Consider the following 16,729-nt stretch of genomic DNA (forward strand, 5'->3'; position numbering starts at 1 on the left):
CACTGGTGGTGTATCACGTAGCCCATGAGCGAATAATGGAATGCTGCATTATCTATGACTATCGATGGATATAGGTCAATACGGTATACCCAGAGATCTAGAAGATGAAGAGGACACGACGGTGGCCCGATGGCACCTCGGCCGTGCCCGGAGAAAGATAGTCCGGACCTTAAGGCTTCCTCAGGAGCTGCAAATATCAATGATGCAGGTGGTCGATTGACTCGACATGTATTTGACATGGGGCATCTAAGGCCCTGACCGGCTGCGCTGTTCACCATTTCTTCAGAACGGCATCCCTTCTCGGAATTGACACGGGCGTTGCTGGTAAATCATCTGTGTCGGATAGGTCCGAGATCTCAAGAAGATTGTCGCTGATCGAGTCCTCTTTGGGTGGTGACCTTGTCGAGTCCCGAAGCAGGTTACCAGCGTCATCTTCCCCTGACGAATCACGAATGTGGTCTAGTCCTGCGAAATTTGGCGTCGAAGCATGGTTGAGACCAGCTGAGGCATCTGATGCCGGCTTGAGACCAGACGGGGCTGCCTTATGAGAGGCAGAGGCCAAGCGGTAATGCTTTGTTAGAGCGACCCTCATCGTATGCCTTTTCGCGGGGGGAGAGCGATGTCGGTATCTATGCCGTGATACATGGTCGGGTGATCTTGACCGGTCGGGGCTTCGAGACTTGCGATGAGATTTGGATTTCGTCACTGAATTAAGAGCCTTTGCACTTGAGAAATGAGAGGGCTGCATCTCGTCGGGAACACCAGGGCCCCTTAAAGGTTCCGGCCGATCTAAATTGACGGGATCCTGCGGTTGTGAGGAACCATTTTGCGCCAGAGCCCGCCGGGGTATCCCCGACTGGACCTGCGACTTTGGGGGATCACGGACAGCGGCTTCAGATTTGTTCTCGGTGACCGGACTTTCACCTCTATTCAGGCTGGCGCGAGACACATCGACTGGGCGTTCATTTTCCGGGGATCCCTGATGCCAACCCGCAGCCCGCCGCTTGACAGACAGCCAAGAATACTCCTGACCTGAGTGTTCACGAAACCGAGAGGCGAGATTGACCCAGAAGGGTTTCAGTGGTTGGCTTCCTTTGGGCACAAAGAGCAGTTCTTGTTCGAAGAGTTCTCTCAGAAGGCCCTCTTGTGCAGGGGTGAGTGGCTTACCGCGGGGTCTGCGGCCTGTGCTGGGACAGTGGTCGACCACAATGTCCTTGACAATGGTCCCCCCACGCACTGATGTAAGATCCATGGGAGGCAGTGCCCAGACGGACGTCAAATCGTGGAGCCCGAAGCTTGACTCGTGGTCATGACCTGGTCTTCTGTCGCATGTGCATACCGCGACGTCTGGTCATATGACTTGGCTTGGGCGCGAGCATAGATCTCGGACTTCAGACTTCAGTTTGGCAGAGGGGGCAGGCATTCACATACCATGGGGCCTCAATGTCAATGGCCAGATCTCAGTCAAAAGCGGCAGGGATTCCAATGCTGGAAGTGGATCAAAGATTCGTGGGGCGTGTCCCGTCGCGCCAATCGGCAATCCCGTGGTTTCGGTCCGACCGATCGCGCACATGTACCACGTGACACTCCCGAACATGTTTGTAGTGTTTGTTTGCGATGTACTGTCACAACAACAACATCTGCAGACAGTGAGATGGGACGATTTTCAACTTCATTTGAAACGACTTGCATCATAGTCTAATGGTTTCAAAGACTGGTCCACCGTCCAGTGGTCCTACTGAACAGACTGAACTGTGTGCAAAAGAATACTGATGCTGGAATTTGCTCTTTTTGGACAGCAGTGTACGGCTCCAATAAAACTCATATCCTTGAGATTGGTGATACTATCGATGCACAGTCAAGTTCCTACGCCGCTTGAAGCATAAGACCCAAAGCGCACATACCAAAGCCTTAGCGAGACTCAGGCTAAGTGCTGAAATTCCCTCATTTGGCAGATACGAGACGATACGGATCACCCTACCTAAGGACACAGCTGAATCCACTGAGCAATAATATCCTCCATATCGTGTGCAATGCGGCAATGCTCCACTGGGAAGACAAACAGCTGAAGAGCTTCTGCATAGAATTCAGTTCATAAGACATAAAGCAGAGTTCGGATACTGCCATTGGCCGAAAACTGGAGCGATGGAGATCCACTTCCTCCTTCCACAAAGCGCTTTGTCTCCGACCCAGATGGAGGCCGAATATCCTGATCACCAATATTGAGATCCGAGTGTGATAGCAGGGCATCCTGCCGGACAGTGTTTCGAGGCAGATTCACTGTGCCGGCTCCTGCAAGTGACATAGCCACATATAGGTATTGTGGCAGCTGCGAACAGTGAGCTGGGCATGTGGACGGCATGTGCATGGCCCCGTGGTAACTGCTCAACAATGTCTTGGATGGTGACAACGTGGAGGACAGCCCGGCGTGCGTCTGCAGAGCTGGCCCACATCACGAGGTCGATGTCCACCTCCTCGGGGTATTGCCCCAACAGAGGAGCTATGGTCATCAAATGTGCTTGGCGACCCAAAGTTGACACCCTTCACATCTTGCACGACGGGTAGAAACGGCAAAGTGCCAAGCGGCATGTGCCATTGATCTGACGCGTCTGTGGACATCAGGCTCCGGAACAAGTCCTCCAAATCAGGCCAGACCAATGTGAAGTCCAAACCCGCGGAGATGACATGATGCATCTCCGTATCATTTCCAGAGTAGGTTAAATCATCCCATGAATTACTGGTTTCCGAAGTCGATGCTGGATCAGTAGTAGAAGCGCTCGTTTCCCAAGAAGCGTGGGATGTAATCGAAGCAGGCTGCAGTGGCAAAGCTGCCTCCGTTGAGCCATTGTCTGCATTCATCGCACGGACATGCAGCTTCTCATGGCGAGTAAGAGCATCTTGTCGTGCAAAGGGTCTTCGACACGTTTTACAAATAAACATATGGTTTGGATCCGGTGTCTAAGCATTTCGATCAGCCGGGTGAACCTCCTGCACGCTTCGAAGCTCCAACGACATCGAAATCCTTAGGATTATCTGGACGTATTAGAACATACGGCAACGCTCATGTCTGTATAGAGCTTATTAGCCCTCACGAACTTCTTGATGTCCCCTCGCGGGGAGACTGGCTTGACGCCCATCCTGCAATAAGCATTGTGACATGTTCGACACACCAGTTTCTTGGCCCCGGATGATGAAGATGAGTAGATGACGCTGCCATGATCTCTATTGATGTCATTCTAGCCGATGAGAAGAGTAAATACAACCGAAATACTGTACAATGAGGAGAAGCGATTGTGGGGTGGCCGCGTGGCGGAAAAACGTTTAACAACTTCTGTCGGGACTATTCCATTTTCGGAGTTATTCCGATTGCAGATTACTGGCTGACATGGACAGGGGGTTTGAACTTTGTTCACGTACGAAAGTTCGACCAAAGGAGATTATTGAGTTCAGCGAAATTTGCTTGTGCAGCATTTAAGCATTCAGGCGTAAATTGGCAGGTGAATAAAGCCCCTGGGCGTGGCGGTCTTGGCTATACATCCGAAGAAGGGTGGCAATTGCCATTTGCCGCCACCATCTTTCTCCCCGAGCTCTCCCTAACCCCCAGCAGATCGGAAAAAGCCCGTTGAAATGTCTCGGTGAGCGGATTACAGGCGAGTTGACATATGCCGTCTAAATTCGGGTATCCCCCACGAGTTCCTAGCCGAAGCGAAGAGCTTTGGTGGTTTGCGGCCGGCGTAAATTGCGGCAAGTCGTCAAATTCCAGAGGGTTTCGGTACTTGGCATCGGCATAGAAGGACCCAAGCCCCGTCGACTAGCAATTGGCATGGCGCGGCCTCCGTAAAAACGCCATGACAGTCATTATTGGCTTAGCGGCATTGTGACTCGCTACCACCAATACGGTCCCATCAGGAACAGTAGAGTATCCCCACATTTCTCTCCAGAATCGCTACCCCGGGCGCAACTCATGGCCACATGGAGAAACGTAGTGGGTTTAGCGTCTTGGCTGTGCACACCCACACGGGGGAATTTTCCGCCTGGTGGATTTTTGCATGCCCACCATAGTCAAATTGTACAGAAGTCCCCCAGATCTGTCAGCAGTTCTGGTTTGAAACTCAGCTGACCCCTCGATTCCTCGAAAGGGTTTATCTAGTGACACTATCAGTCCATCATCTGCCACATCCTCTCTCCATATCTTGTTTACCCCCGAAACCACCCTCAAGAGCCTTGTTCACGCATAGTAAAGAGGCTCATAGCATCCTATTGTCCATTTGATCATACATTTCTCCCCTGGGGGACGCAAATAGCATGGGGTCCGTCGAACTGCACCGCGACTCTTCTCGACCCGACGAGGTCGAGAAGGCACCAAATGCCAAAGCCGATATCGACCTCATTGAGTCCGCAGGACATGACCACGCAATCACATACGAAGAGTCGTTGACGGCCAACCTACCAAAAGCCCATCGTGACTATCTGCTGCAGCGACATGGAACGTTGGAACTCGATCCCGTTCCCAGTATGAGCCCGGCTGACCCCTATAACTGGCCTGAGTGGAAGGTAGGTCCTTGCTCTCCCCCAGGAACAAGGCTATCAATCGCCAAACTGGAAAACAGAGACAAAAGCGAATGGCCATACTGATATCGCGTACAGAAAATGATGAACCTTGTCCTCGTGGCGTTTCACGCTTGCATGGGCACATTCACTGCCGCTGGAATCATTCCCGCGTATCTCGAAATGTCAGAAGAACTCGGGGTCACCATTCAAGCGGCCAGTTACTTGACCTCGCTGCAGATCGCCATTCTCGGAGGTGCGCCTCTGTTCTGGAAGCCACTCTCCAATCGGTATGGTCGCCGACCTATCTTCCTCATTTCCCTCATCTGCAGTCTGGTGTGTAACGTCGGTTGTGCCAAGAGCACCACATATGCCTCTGTTGCTGCTTGCCGGGCACTTGTGGCCTTCTTCATCTCTCCTGCCTCTGCCATCGGCAGCGCAGTTGTGATGGAAACAACCTTCAAGAAAGACCGCGGTCGTTACATGGGTGTCTGGACATTGATGATTACCCTCGGTGTCCCAATCGGGCCGTTCCTCTTCGGCTTTGTCACCTACCGCGCCGGTTACCACTGGATCTACTGGATCCTCGCAATCGTAAGCTACAGTCCGAGGAGAAGCCAGAAACACCTGTTCATTAGCTAACAACCTCCACAGATCAATGGCGGCCAGTTTATCTTATATCTGTTCTTCGGTCCAGAAACCCGCTACCTGGGTGGCGAAGTTGAGGGCGAGAGATCACCAACTCAGATCCAGTACCTGTCTGTTCGCCGAATCGACCCGACACCATTCTCATGGTACGAGTTTGTGCACCCACTAACAATGGCCCGCTACCCCTCAATTCTCATCCCAGCCTGCGCATACGCAATGGTCTTCCTCTTCGGCAGCGTCCTTTCCACCGTGGAGGTGCCACAACTACTGCAAGAAAAATTCGAGCTGAACGCCGAGCAGCTCGGCCTGCAGTTCCTGGGCGTAATCATCGGTTCGGTGCTGGGTGAGCAGATGGGCGGTGTTCTATCCGATTTCTGGATGAGCCGACGCAGCAAACGCATCGGCCGCAAAGCTGAACCCGAGTTCCGCCTGTGGCTCAGCTACTTCGGTTTCGCGCTGAGCATCATCGGCATCATTGTCTTCCTCGTTTGCACGCAGGAAACCCCCCACGGCCGCTGGAGCGTCTCACCTATCATCGGCACTGGTATCGGCGCTGTTGGAAACCAGCTTGTCACCACGGTGATGATCACTTATGCTGTTGATTGCTTCCCGCGAGAGGCGGGTAACATTGGTGTATTCGTAACTTTTGTTCGCCAGATCTGGGGTTTCCTTGGTCCTTTCTGGTATGTGTTTCTCGGTCCTGGGTGTGTATTGCAAAGGTCATCGCTAACGTGCGCTTAGGTTCAACGCTTTGTTTGAAAGCGTTGGTATTGCTGCCAGCGCGGGCGTCATGTCGGCAATGGTCGTCGTTGCCAGTGTCATTCCCACCGTCCTTTTGCACTGGCGTGGCAAGCCCTGGCGCAGCGTGGAGTGAAGGGAATGGAATAGCATTCGACTTCCGTTTCTCTTCGTCTTGTGCAAAGTCCCGCGATCGCCTTCGGGTTACCGGGCACCCTTGTATATAAGTTGGGCAACTTGGCTCCGCAGTTAGATTTGAGTCGGCATCGGCACTGGTGTATATAGTTAGGTATTGGAGCTGGCGCATAGGTGCACAAAGTCTTTGACGAACCTATTTCCTGTGCAGAACCCCTTGGATGGCAGTCACCCTTCATCCAACTGAGCTTGAACGCCCTTGTTCCAGGTATATCAAACCAGTAGTGATTGGGAAGATTATCCCAACATCGAACTGGGTTAGCTCGGGGATTGCTTGAAACATCCCTGCAAAGCTGCTTGAATGGAAATGGTAGAGGACCTCAGGCAGAAAGAAGACACAACCTTGCCTAGAGAAATCTCATAGCAGGGAGCTTGGGCGCAACCCGTCTTTTAGCATATGACTTGGTACGGAACAGATCGGTACGCCGACCCGACTAAAATCACGAAGCCTTCAAAATCGAGCGAAAGCGGGTCAATAGGCCCGTCGAAAGCCTCGTTGCAGGGGCTATTGGTCCCGCTTGTCCTATTTTGTTTGCAGTTTGGCTAGACACATCCCGATTCCCCTTCCCGCCGTTGGCTCTGAAGCCGTAGCGATGCTGCTGCATGAACACATCCAGCATCCATCCTCCAACCGCATACTTGGTTTTCAAGTGATTGCGGCGCGTGTACTGAATCTCACTTATGGCGCATATCTGAACACATTGGCTGACTGTAGCAAAGCTGTTCTGAGGATTGGATCGGCAGGGGCGGCGGGAGAGACTTTTCCCGGATATGGAACAAGTCATATCCCGATAAGCCTCAGGCCTTCAGCCTTCTGAACATTCTCACGGAAATATTGAGATTCTCCAAGTTGAAGCCTATGCTGATGGAAGGAGATTTATATACCTTATGCGGCGATCATGGTGCGTATTCGCGCAGTCTGAAGGTCATGTGCATGAATGAACATTGTGTTGGCTAGCTAGTCCTTGACATGCGAACCTCTTACTTATTCTGGAACTTAAGGCATATACGATGTAAACAAACGCAGAAATGTACCTATCCATAACTAGTTACTTATTTACTGGTGCCCAATTTTGTTAATCGGCGTTCCAACATGAGGGAGGAGCTCAGCGAGGACAGTTGACCCATCGAGATATCATCTAAACCAGTGCAATGAATCGCTTATGGTGCGACGTTTTCTGCTAGAGAAGACAAAATGCGCATGATGGTCTCCGTCGACTCGGTTACTTGGCCAGGGTTCAGAACTGAAGTGCCAAAGAATCCATGACCACAAGGCAACCTCTAAGGTTGCCCCGATAGAGAGCCCGTTCAGGTATCCAATTCAGGATCCATGGGCTCACCGATCAGAATCTGGGAACAATGGTCCCTAGGTGACGGGGGTCAAGTCCAGAGTACTTTCGCGAAAATGAAGATGCAATGCTAGAACGCTAATTAACTACTGCATCAAGATAGAAACCCCATAACTACTCCTATGTTGACAGTTGACCGATAGCGGAGTATGTCTAGGCCGGCGCAGGATAAGAGGGGCAGCCTCCCACGAGGTGGAGAAGTGGCAAGTGGGATCAATCATCAAACCTGCAAGGACAATAAAACTCCAGACCATCGCCTTGTATTCTCCATCACTATATCCCACAATGTCTACTCCTAAAGGTCCCTTCCACCTGGTTACCGTCAACACCGCACCGGAGCGCGCCAAGCGTCTCATCGGCCGCGTTGCCGAGGCACTGAGCGATCGGTATACCATCATCCACGTTGACAACTGCGAAAGTAAGCAATCCTGAGAAGCACATAATAGCGGAGGGAGTTCATAACAAGTCTCTAGAGATCGACGAGGTCGAGGGAAAGGTCAAGCAGCACAATCCCGAGGTTCTGGTAAGTCCGAGTTTTGGATATTTCTGAGCTGGCTGGAAGGTCAAATTGACTTGTCTGGAATAGTTCAGCGCCTCTATGTGGAGTGCGGAGGAAGCCCGGCAGATTCACCAGATTGCACGCTCTGCCCGGCCTGATATCAAGTTGCATGCTATTCCTGAGGGGTTGCAGGTTGAACGTGGTCCTGATGCCATTGTTGAATACCTGGTGGAGAAGGTGCCTGTGCTGCTGGACAGCTAGGTGTAAGTACAAACATGTATATACCTAATCCATGTGTCAAGAGGTATATCCAGGATTCAGGGTTCGTTGTGGATCTATACCTACTCGATGAGGAAGCCGGCAGACGCAGTTCTAGATCTTATCCCGTCAGAGCTGCTCTATTGTACTTCACTCTCTACTTTCTCTAGTAATTAGCCTACCTCCAAATTGACGCTTAACATATGAGAAAGCCGATCCTAGTTCTGTGTATCGCTTCGAAGCGGCTGGAAGGCTGTCTATTGCGCTGCTGTGGGGTCGCCTGTGTCGAGTCGCCCCTCAGGTACATGCTTGCAGGGTTGGGGTATTACGAATCATGTGGACTGGGGGACATTCGTGGAAACATCCCTGGACGACTGTCAATGAACTGAGAAACTGCAACAGGTCAGTCATGGGGAGTACATGGCCCTTTTGGGCCGAGGTCCCCAGGCACCGTCGCAGAGAGCCTTGCCGCTGATGATGCCATTGAGACCCAACGACGGAGAATCTAGGACGCCTCCTCCGCCGCGTGGTACTCATCTTCATCATCACCATCTTCATCTGCATCTTCATCATCATCTTCATCATAATCGAATTCACTTGAATTCGAATCGTCCTGATGCAAAATATCCCATGCGTGTTCGTGCATTTCGCCTTCGTCATCGCTGTCAAAGGCTGCCGTTGCCACATTTCTCAGTGCCTCATCTCCGAGAATCCTGGCCAGCTCTTCCATGCCAGCCGGGGTGTTAAAGAGGTCTTCGATCCTACTTTGACCCTCTTCGCCTTCCGTTGAATCAACATTGTCGTCAGACCTGGGTGAGAGAACGGGAGCCAGGCTGACAATGCGGATAACTTTTGTGGGGAAGACGCGTCTATGGCGCGGCTCATCCTGGGCATCGATAGTACGCTGGCCGAAAGTCTGAAGTATCCAAAGTTAGCTCGTTCGCGTGTTTAATAATTGGTTGGTAGGACAACAGCTTACAGTATAAGTGGTCATAATAGCATCATCAGCCAATGCCATATAGCTGACAGGCACAGCAAGTTCTCGGGCAGTGCTGGTGAGCAGCGAGTAAGAAGCACGAGGAGGATTGTCCACATTCTGAACCCGATTGTTATCGTCGAGGGCGAGAATATAGACTCTATCTTCACTTTCAAACATCACGCGGTGATTGCGGACTGACAACCAGCCACCAAGGTCAAAGCTTGACACGTCTGAGTAGCATTCCACGATGGAACTATGCGCCACAAGACTAGCTTCATCGCGAAGAGCTTTGCGGAAGTCGGAGCATATGAAGACACGTCCCCCACGGGAGATGCCGACGAAAAGGTTGCCGTCTAACATTCCCGCTCCCCAGTCATCATGCTCATGTCTGATATGCTGCATCGCAAATATCGGGAGTGGACCCTTGTTGACCTGGATTGGCACCAAGCAATCTTCTTGTAATCCCCCAGGGAGGGCGTGAGGTGGTCTCCGGCTCTTCCGTGTGGATCTTTCGAGTGCTGCAGCTTCACGAATATCTTCCGGTGCAGGAAGGCGAACGTGATACTTCTCCAAAGTCGGGGGCGGCTTCAACGAGCCTAAAAAGGCACCCGATTCCTTATTGTATGCGAAGTACCCCTTTGCGCCCATTGAGTAAATCACAACGTCTGCACTTTGGTCCAGATGGCCGATACCGCCCCTTTCGATGTTCAACTTGGTGGTCAACTTAGGAGGTCGTTGTGTCATATCATACACGAAGCCCTGACCCTCGTTGGAGACAACACAAAGCGTCCAATAGGACAATTGAAATCCTCTCGTCTGGCAATCGTGCTTCAAGATCGCAATGCGACGGAATTCCCCACGCTTTGTACCTTCTTGGTCCGTCTGCCAGACCTCGATTGAATCTCCCTCACTGTCAAACACAGCCATTCCATCCTGGTATTCCAAGTGCGCGTGCGGGCGAACTCCGTCACTGTCATTGTCAAGCGACGGGCGACTCCATATGATGCAACCCGTGTCCATATCCGTGACGGTCAACCCGCCATTATGGGAGGTGGAGATGAAAAAGCGACGCTTGAAGTCTGCACGGAATCGCCATACCGGATTATCGCCGACTTGAATCGTGGACGACCAGCCAGCCGGGTACGGACCAGCCCAATTGCGAGCCAGCAGTGTCTGGCGCTTGCACAGATCTTTCCATGATGTTGTACCCTCGAAGAGTTTCGCGAAGCTGTGTGTGTCGGGTAGGAACGAGAGATCGCGGGCGCTACCAGGGGGCTGAGAAGTTTTGGATTCAGACGTGTAAATAGCTTCTTGGTGGGTGACGTCGATGAAACGATGCCAGGCTTTAGAGGTCGCGGTCAGGGAAGCAAGGCCGGAGACGGGGGTATGTTCCAGGATTTGGAGGACAATCTCTGGGGGGAAGACGGTGAGAGGGTCCACCAGGCGTGGGCTGGTCATATTCTCGAGAGTAATCGCGAGATTGTTGTAAGGAGAAAGTTGAAATGGGTGGAGTTCTACGGAGTAGCAGTTCCAGTATTTTCTCGTTCTCCACTATGCGATGACGCGTGAAGCCCTCGCAAATACTAGCCTGTTGATGTTCAAACTAGTACACAGTACACACTGTGGCAGTAGTCAGTACTGACCTGCTAATTTTACCACTAGTTAACTAGTAACTAGTTACACAGTAATCTTAAATTTGTTTCTTTTGTTGAGTTTTGTTTGAACTCGGAACTCCAATTCTTGCTCCAGATCCTCGTCCACAGCCAATGTCTGAATGTCGTGTCGGATAGCATTATGAGGGAATAGTTTATGGAGGGAAGGATGTCGCTATCGAAAGGAATGCCCATCTTCATGGTCCATGAAACCCGCTCACATTTGCCCATCATCGCTCAGTGGTAACAGGTCGATAACAAACACGCCAAGCGCAACATCCATGACTAACGAGTTTGCCCTCGGAGAATTGATGCGCCGACGTTCGTCATCGGCATTCAGTATTAGGCTCAAGAATGCTTGCGGGGCTCATCTAAACTCAAGGAAGGTCCAGGCGGGGTATTTGAACTATTCGATGAATATCTGGAAGACTGGAACCTATGAAAAGTTGACATACAGCAGAGTCGCACTTGACTCATTCAGAAACCTTTCCTCATCTGATCCAGAACCTTGTTCCCGGCTCTGAGCTCACACCATATATCAGCCCCCCATCGCCCATTAAGTTATTAACTTCCAAGAAATACATTCCTAAATATACAGTCTCCTCGTCATGATTTCTGGAATCGCACACATCAACCTCACAGTCCCCGAGGGCACTCTGGACCAGGCCGCAGAGTTCTACGGCGCCACTCTCGGGCTACCGTCAGCACCAGTACCAGAGCTCCAAAAAGGCACATTGCTATGGTATCAGCCCACAACTACCGTTTGCACAAGTGCCATTGCTAACGTTATCAAACAGGTTCGACGTTGGTTCTAGCGGGCAGCAAGTGCACGTCTCATTCGGTACCAATGAATCCGATTCTAGACGACACCCATGCTTCAAGCTGGATTCCCGCGAAGACCTCGAGAAGATCAAGACGCGGATCTATGAGCATAGTGTAAGAGGCGGCCTTGGTGCACCAGTGGCTGCCGATAAGCCCGGCGAGACGGACTCGGGTAGGTCACCTTCAACACGTTCCGCAGACGAATGTTTGCTGATTTTGATATAGGTGCACAAGGAAAAGAGTACCCCACGCGGTTCTTCGCACGAGACTATGCGGGGAACAGACTTGAGTTCAGCATGTAAACCTCTTCTGTGCTTGATTTGGATGAGTATATTGTACTTCATTATTTGCAGTCGCCGTCTGTGGTACGAATCACTCACTGTCTTCTGAATCCTCTGAAGCGGCATATAACTAAGTTGTGCATGCCCTGTTTCTGTTCCCAGAATATAACAAAGTTTCACAGAGTTGAAAAGAATCAGTGTATTGATTCCAATTGGCGATAGTGGCTACCACAGGGCTTAGGCGTCACCGTTGCATGAAAACAGAAGAATGGTATTGTACTAAAGAAAAGCAGTACTTCCTAATCGTACATATCCGAGGACTAGGATGTCGCAACCTTGGAAGTGTAAACGCCGAGGCATGAGCGCTAGAAGAGAGACTTTGCCCCATATCGAACGAGTGTACACGCCGTCCGCTATGGAAATAGGTAAGTGTGGCATTCGAGCGTCATAAGCAGAGTTGTACTTGGTCGATAGCCCGAGATAGTCCTGGATTATTTCGCCGAGTTATGCATAATCACTGGCATCCAGTTTCCAACCTTGAAAACAAGCAATATCCAATCAAACCTAATGCGACTTCTTCTTGTGAACGTTCGCCGATACTTTCAGACCGACAATCCCGAAGATCATCAAAAACACAGCGATACAGCCGATCGTGATTGCAACAGTTCCACAGACCATCCGAGCATGCTCCCGCCTTTCTCTGCGATCCCGCTGCCGGTCACATTCCTTACAGTGGATGTGTTGATTGGGACTGTCAGCCACAGGCGTTATTTCAAAGAGGGCGGGGCCATCGTCATGGCGGTGACCTTGTTCCACGTCTGCAAGGTTATCGGCGGGTTCACTTTGGCCGACCATGGCATACTATTCATCCGAGTAAATTAGCATATTGGTACAGTCATGAGTCTATTTGTGCTCATCTTAACAGTGTGTTGACAGGATGATCTACTTACGCCATTTCGGGAGGTTGCACCACGTTCATCAAACAGATCCTCGTAGGCAGGAGCTGCCTCTGTTGGTGTCGCACTACCCATAGTTGGGTGCGATAGTGTTTCTGGGTATGTTAATGAGATAAAAGCAGGAACAGGGCACTGCAGGTGTGTAATGCTTATGTGGAAGTTCAAAGTAGCGTTGGATGTCCACTATCAAGGCTGCGGGGGCGGTGTCAGGCAACCAGCCTCGTATACGGGTGATTTTCATTGGCTAGGCCGAGTGCTTTGACCCCGGAAAACCCCCAATCAAGTTTAGTGGGCATCACTGGGCAAGGATGTTCACCGGGCTGAGCCTGACCCACGATGCTCGCAACCTAAGCCATACTGTATACAAGACTTGAATATTGAACATAGTCCGTCACTTGATAACTAGCCTTGCTTATGACAAGTGCTTATTTCTGTGCGCATTGCCAGACACAGCTGAATTCACGCTATGTATTGTTATTGATTGGATCCAAAGGGGATACCCAAGTAATACTGCAGCCGCAGGTAACTTGGTAAGCATCCCAGGCTCCCAGCTGGGGCATGAGGCGGTGCTTTAAACCGCACTAAACCTGACTGGGCATACAGGAGGTGTCGAGGACTCGAGGTGATACGCAGTAAATCTAAGTCATGCAATCTTGATAGGTTGATTTGAAAAAACCTGCACTGTAAATTTCTCTTTACCTGAGACCTCAGTTCCCTCAGCCATCCCCCTGGCAAAAGGCGGTGGATTTGGCCATCCACCGTCTGCTGCTTCCAGTGAGCACTGAGGCCGACTCGTTAGACCAGGAAGCAATCCGATTGGTCTAGCGCGCCTGGCAGAAATTTTGGATCATGTGATAAGGTCTGAGGGACTCAGGCACTGAGATAAGAGCCTGGAACAGGTGTTGCTGGAGGTGAAAGGAAGATGATGTGTCCGGCAAAAGTGCAATCTCTAACTCCATATTTCCATAACTAGGGTTCCATGCAGTATCAGGATTAGGCGAATACGCATAGGCAGCTATGCAGACACTGATGACATACAAAATTGGCTTGAGTTGCGAGGAGATGGAAATTTCACCCACTGCTAGAATTGAATATCGGACTCTATCTGATCAGATCTAAGATCTTCATGCCTTGATCCTGGAATTAGCGAAGGAACGAGCGATCATCATATCTACGAACAATTGGAACAGGGCCTCAGGGCTGAGTCCTGACGTTGAGAGTGAAACATAGTCTATCCAACATATAACATTCTCGCGATGGTAGCTCGATCGAAGTGTGTTGATATCGCGACGATATCCCAAAATGGAAATGAGTGCGGTCCGAAGTAGGAAGGCTTAGAGCCGCGCTAACCCTAGTTTGGTTAGCACGATGCTCCACTCACCGAAAGGCTAAGTTTCTTTTACTTCGGTCTTGACTCTCTCCTGTCGGGCCGAAGAATATAAAGATGGAGTCTAATACCTGTTGGAAGGGCTTTTTCTCTAAGCCATTCTTCTTCAATTGCATACATCACGACAGCTATGTATCTAATCTATAAGAAAATCAAGAAGCGCAACGAGAGGAAAGCCCTAGAAGCTGCACTCTCGACTGCATCCAACGACCATGCCAGACAAACACACCTGTCCATTGAAGACACAGAACTCCTACAGACGAGGGGACAGAAGGTCATCTCTCCCGAGCAAGCTGCCGAGAAGAGACGGGACAGAATCTACCGATGGAAGATTGTCTTGGGACTATTTGGTCCCTACTGCCTACAAGCCATGGACACAACGATAGTGGCCTCAGCTCTACCGTACATCGCCGAAGACTTCAGTATGTGCTTCCATACCATATTCCAACTTCATCAATGTATAACAGAAACTAACACCTCACAGATCAACTCAAACAACTGAACTGGATAGTCTCAGTCTTCAACCTGACATCCGCCGCCTTCCTCTTCTTCTGGGCCCAACTAACGGACCTCTTCGGTCGACACATCGTCCTCCAATCCGCCATCGCTATTATGGCAATCGGCTCCGCAATCTGCACCGGCGCCCCGACATCATCATTCAGCGTCCTCCTCCTCGGCCGCGCCTTGCAAGGCGTCGGCGCCGCAGGTGTCAACATTTCCATCCGCACCATCCTCGCAGACGGTGTTTCACTATCTGGGTACGCGGTGAACTGGACGATCTTCGCGCTTGTTTCCAGCGTCGGATTCAGCATCGGCCCCGTCGTCGGCGGATATCTGACGCAGACATCGTGGCGCTGGTGCTTTGCCATTAACCTGCCCATCGCAGTCGTTGCAATGCTTGTTGTGGCTATTGTTTTGAGGAAGGAGCTACAAGGTCCACAGCCTATTCCTGAACACGAGAGGGGAAGGACCTCGACTCGGTCGGGACGGTTGCTGGCGAGGATCTCTACGATTGACTACGGCGGCCAAATGCTCTTCCTCTGGGGATTTGGTCTTCTTATCCTCGCATTGACCTGGGCAGGTGGTACATACTCATGGACATCTGCTGCTGTCCTGGTGCCGATGGTAATCGGCGCCGTTCTGGCCATTGCTTGGCTCGTCTATGAATGGCTTATGGTGCCGGGCTCAGTGATGGCACGGCTGCTACCGCGCCAAAAGGCAATGATGCCGTGGGAACTCCTCCAACAACGGGACATTGGACTGCTATTCGTGATCAATTTCACGGTCGGTATTTGCCTGTTCGCTGTTATGTACTTCATGGATCTATACTTTGCGCTGGTGGAGGGAAAACCTTCTAGCGATGCCGGTCTGGCGCTTCTTTATTTACTTCCAGGCTTGGGTGGTACGTTTTCTCTTTTCCTTGCATTACAATCAATGATAGTCCGCTAACTATTTCACCAACAGCTGGTCTTTTCATGGCTATGTTCTTCTCAAACGTCTGGCCACGACAAACCTTCCCCGCCCTTCTTCTTGGCAGCATAACCTCCGCAACGGGGATGACTGTTCTAGCATGGGGCGTCAAATCCGGCAACACGAGCTTGATATACGGTATGATGGCGCTAATCGGACATGGAGTGGGGATACGAATGAATCCGGCCTCATTGCACGGTTTGGCATTCTTTCCTGCCATGACGGCCCAGATCTCGTGTCTGGCTGCCTTCGCTGTTCCGTTTGGAGGTCTGCTTGGGTTGACGATTATGTCGACGGTATTTACGAACAAGAGTGGTGTTGGACAGCGGGATGCTCAGGATGGGATCATGTGGGCATTTGTTGCTATGCTCCCTTTCATGTGGCTCTCTGTCCTGTCTACCACTTTCCTTGGCAATGTGTGGATCTTGGAGGGGGATGGTCATGAAGTGGTTAACAAGCCCTATTTCTGGGCTAGGATTTTGCGAAAAGATGTTGCGAGGGAGAGGAGGGATCGCGGCGAGCAGATGGGGCCTGTTGGGAAGACCGGGGATATCGAGGCAACTGGTGGTGGTCACCAGAGGGAAGGAGGGCGGATTTAGGGATTCGAGAGTTTAACAGATGAGCGGGCATAGAGTGATGACAAGAAGCTAGATAAGACTAAACAGATACCCTCCAGATATATAGAAGTCCTTCAAAAGCACATTCTCCGTTACCTACCTCCGATACATTATCCAAAGATATCACACACACCACTTTGCAGGACCGGCCCCCGGGCTTAACTGGGGCCCGATTGCAAGCATAGCCCCCACCCCGTAAGCCCGAGCCCCGTCCCTAATTTCCCGACACCAATGCCAAGAAGATGGAACATATAACTACGCGCTTCATGACACCTATTCAGGTGAACAGGCCTTGAACAGGAATCAGAAACTCGATAGTCTGTAAGTGTT

General features: G+C 51.0%; 8 protein-coding genes across 8 annotated transcripts; 4 read left to right on the forward strand and 4 right to left on the reverse strand.

The window, feature by feature from the left end:
• Positions 1–271: 271 nt before the first annotated feature.
• On the reverse strand, positions 272–1,597 carry N7515_002689 (uncharacterized protein; the record flags this gene model as incomplete). Its single annotated transcript, XM_056663433.1, has 2 exons — positions 272–1,314; positions 1,432–1,597. 2 exons carry the CDS (start codon positions 1,595–1,597, stop codon positions 272–274), a joined length of 1,209 nt encoding a protein of 402 aa, XP_056525546.1.
• Positions 1,598–2,092: 495 nt separating this feature from the next.
• Positions 2,093–3,137, reverse strand: N7515_002690 (uncharacterized protein; the record flags this gene model as incomplete). The annotated part of the gene is made up of 3 exons (XM_056663434.1): positions 2,093–2,329; positions 2,452–2,958; positions 3,054–3,137. The coding sequence occupies 3 exons, from the start codon at positions 3,135–3,137 to the stop codon at positions 2,093–2,095; spliced, it is 828 nt and encodes a 275-aa protein (XP_056525547.1).
• Positions 3,138–4,305: 1,168 nt separating this feature from the next.
• On the forward strand, positions 4,306–6,070 carry N7515_002691 (uncharacterized protein; the record flags this gene model as incomplete). Its single annotated transcript, XM_056663435.1, has 4 exons — positions 4,306–4,554; positions 4,648–5,142; positions 5,203–5,879; positions 5,938–6,070. The coding sequence occupies 4 exons, from the start codon at positions 4,306–4,308 to the stop codon at positions 6,068–6,070; spliced, it is 1,554 nt and encodes a 517-aa protein (XP_056525548.1).
• A 1,693-nt stretch (positions 6,071–7,763) lies between these two features.
• On the forward strand, positions 7,764–8,238 carry N7515_002692 (uncharacterized protein; the record flags this gene model as incomplete). Its single annotated transcript, XM_056663436.1, has 3 exons — positions 7,764–7,896; positions 7,952–8,001; positions 8,065–8,238. The coding sequence occupies 3 exons, from the start codon at positions 7,764–7,766 to the stop codon at positions 8,236–8,238; spliced, it is 357 nt and encodes a 118-aa protein (XP_056525549.1).
• A 502-nt stretch (positions 8,239–8,740) lies between these two features.
• N7515_002693 (F-box protein) lies at positions 8,741–10,672 on the reverse strand (the record flags this gene model as incomplete). The annotated part of the gene is made up of 2 exons (XM_056663437.1): positions 8,741–9,151; positions 9,215–10,672. 2 exons carry the CDS (start codon positions 10,670–10,672, stop codon positions 8,741–8,743), a joined length of 1,869 nt encoding a protein of 622 aa, XP_056525550.1.
• Positions 10,673–11,474: 802 nt separating this feature from the next.
• On the forward strand, positions 11,475–11,990 carry N7515_002694 (putative glyoxalase family protein; the record flags this gene model as incomplete). The annotated part of the gene is made up of 3 exons (XM_056663438.1): positions 11,475–11,608; positions 11,664–11,860; positions 11,914–11,990. 3 exons carry the CDS (start codon positions 11,475–11,477, stop codon positions 11,988–11,990), a joined length of 408 nt encoding a protein of 135 aa, XP_056525551.1.
• Positions 11,991–12,533: 543 nt separating this feature from the next.
• On the reverse strand, positions 12,534–13,000 carry N7515_002695 (uncharacterized protein; the record flags this gene model as incomplete). The annotated part of the gene is made up of 2 exons (XM_056663439.1): positions 12,534–12,830; positions 12,920–13,000. The coding sequence occupies 2 exons, from the start codon at positions 12,998–13,000 to the stop codon at positions 12,534–12,536; spliced, it is 378 nt and encodes a 125-aa protein (XP_056525552.1).
• A 1,442-nt stretch (positions 13,001–14,442) lies between these two features.
• On the forward strand, positions 14,443–16,381 carry mfs56 (uncharacterized protein; the record flags this gene model as incomplete). The annotated part of the gene is made up of 3 exons (XM_056663440.1): positions 14,443–14,734; positions 14,797–15,714; positions 15,777–16,381. 3 exons carry the CDS (start codon positions 14,443–14,445, stop codon positions 16,379–16,381), a joined length of 1,815 nt encoding a protein of 604 aa, XP_056525553.1.
• Positions 16,382–16,729: the final 348 nt, after the last annotated feature.

The sequence above is a fragment of the Penicillium bovifimosum genome, assembly GCF_028826915.1.
Source record: "Penicillium bovifimosum strain IBT 22155 chromosome Unknown utg000002l_segment0_segment0, whole genome shotgun sequence".
Taxonomy (NCBI): Eukaryota; Fungi; Ascomycota; class Eurotiomycetes; order Eurotiales; family Aspergillaceae; genus Penicillium; species Penicillium bovifimosum.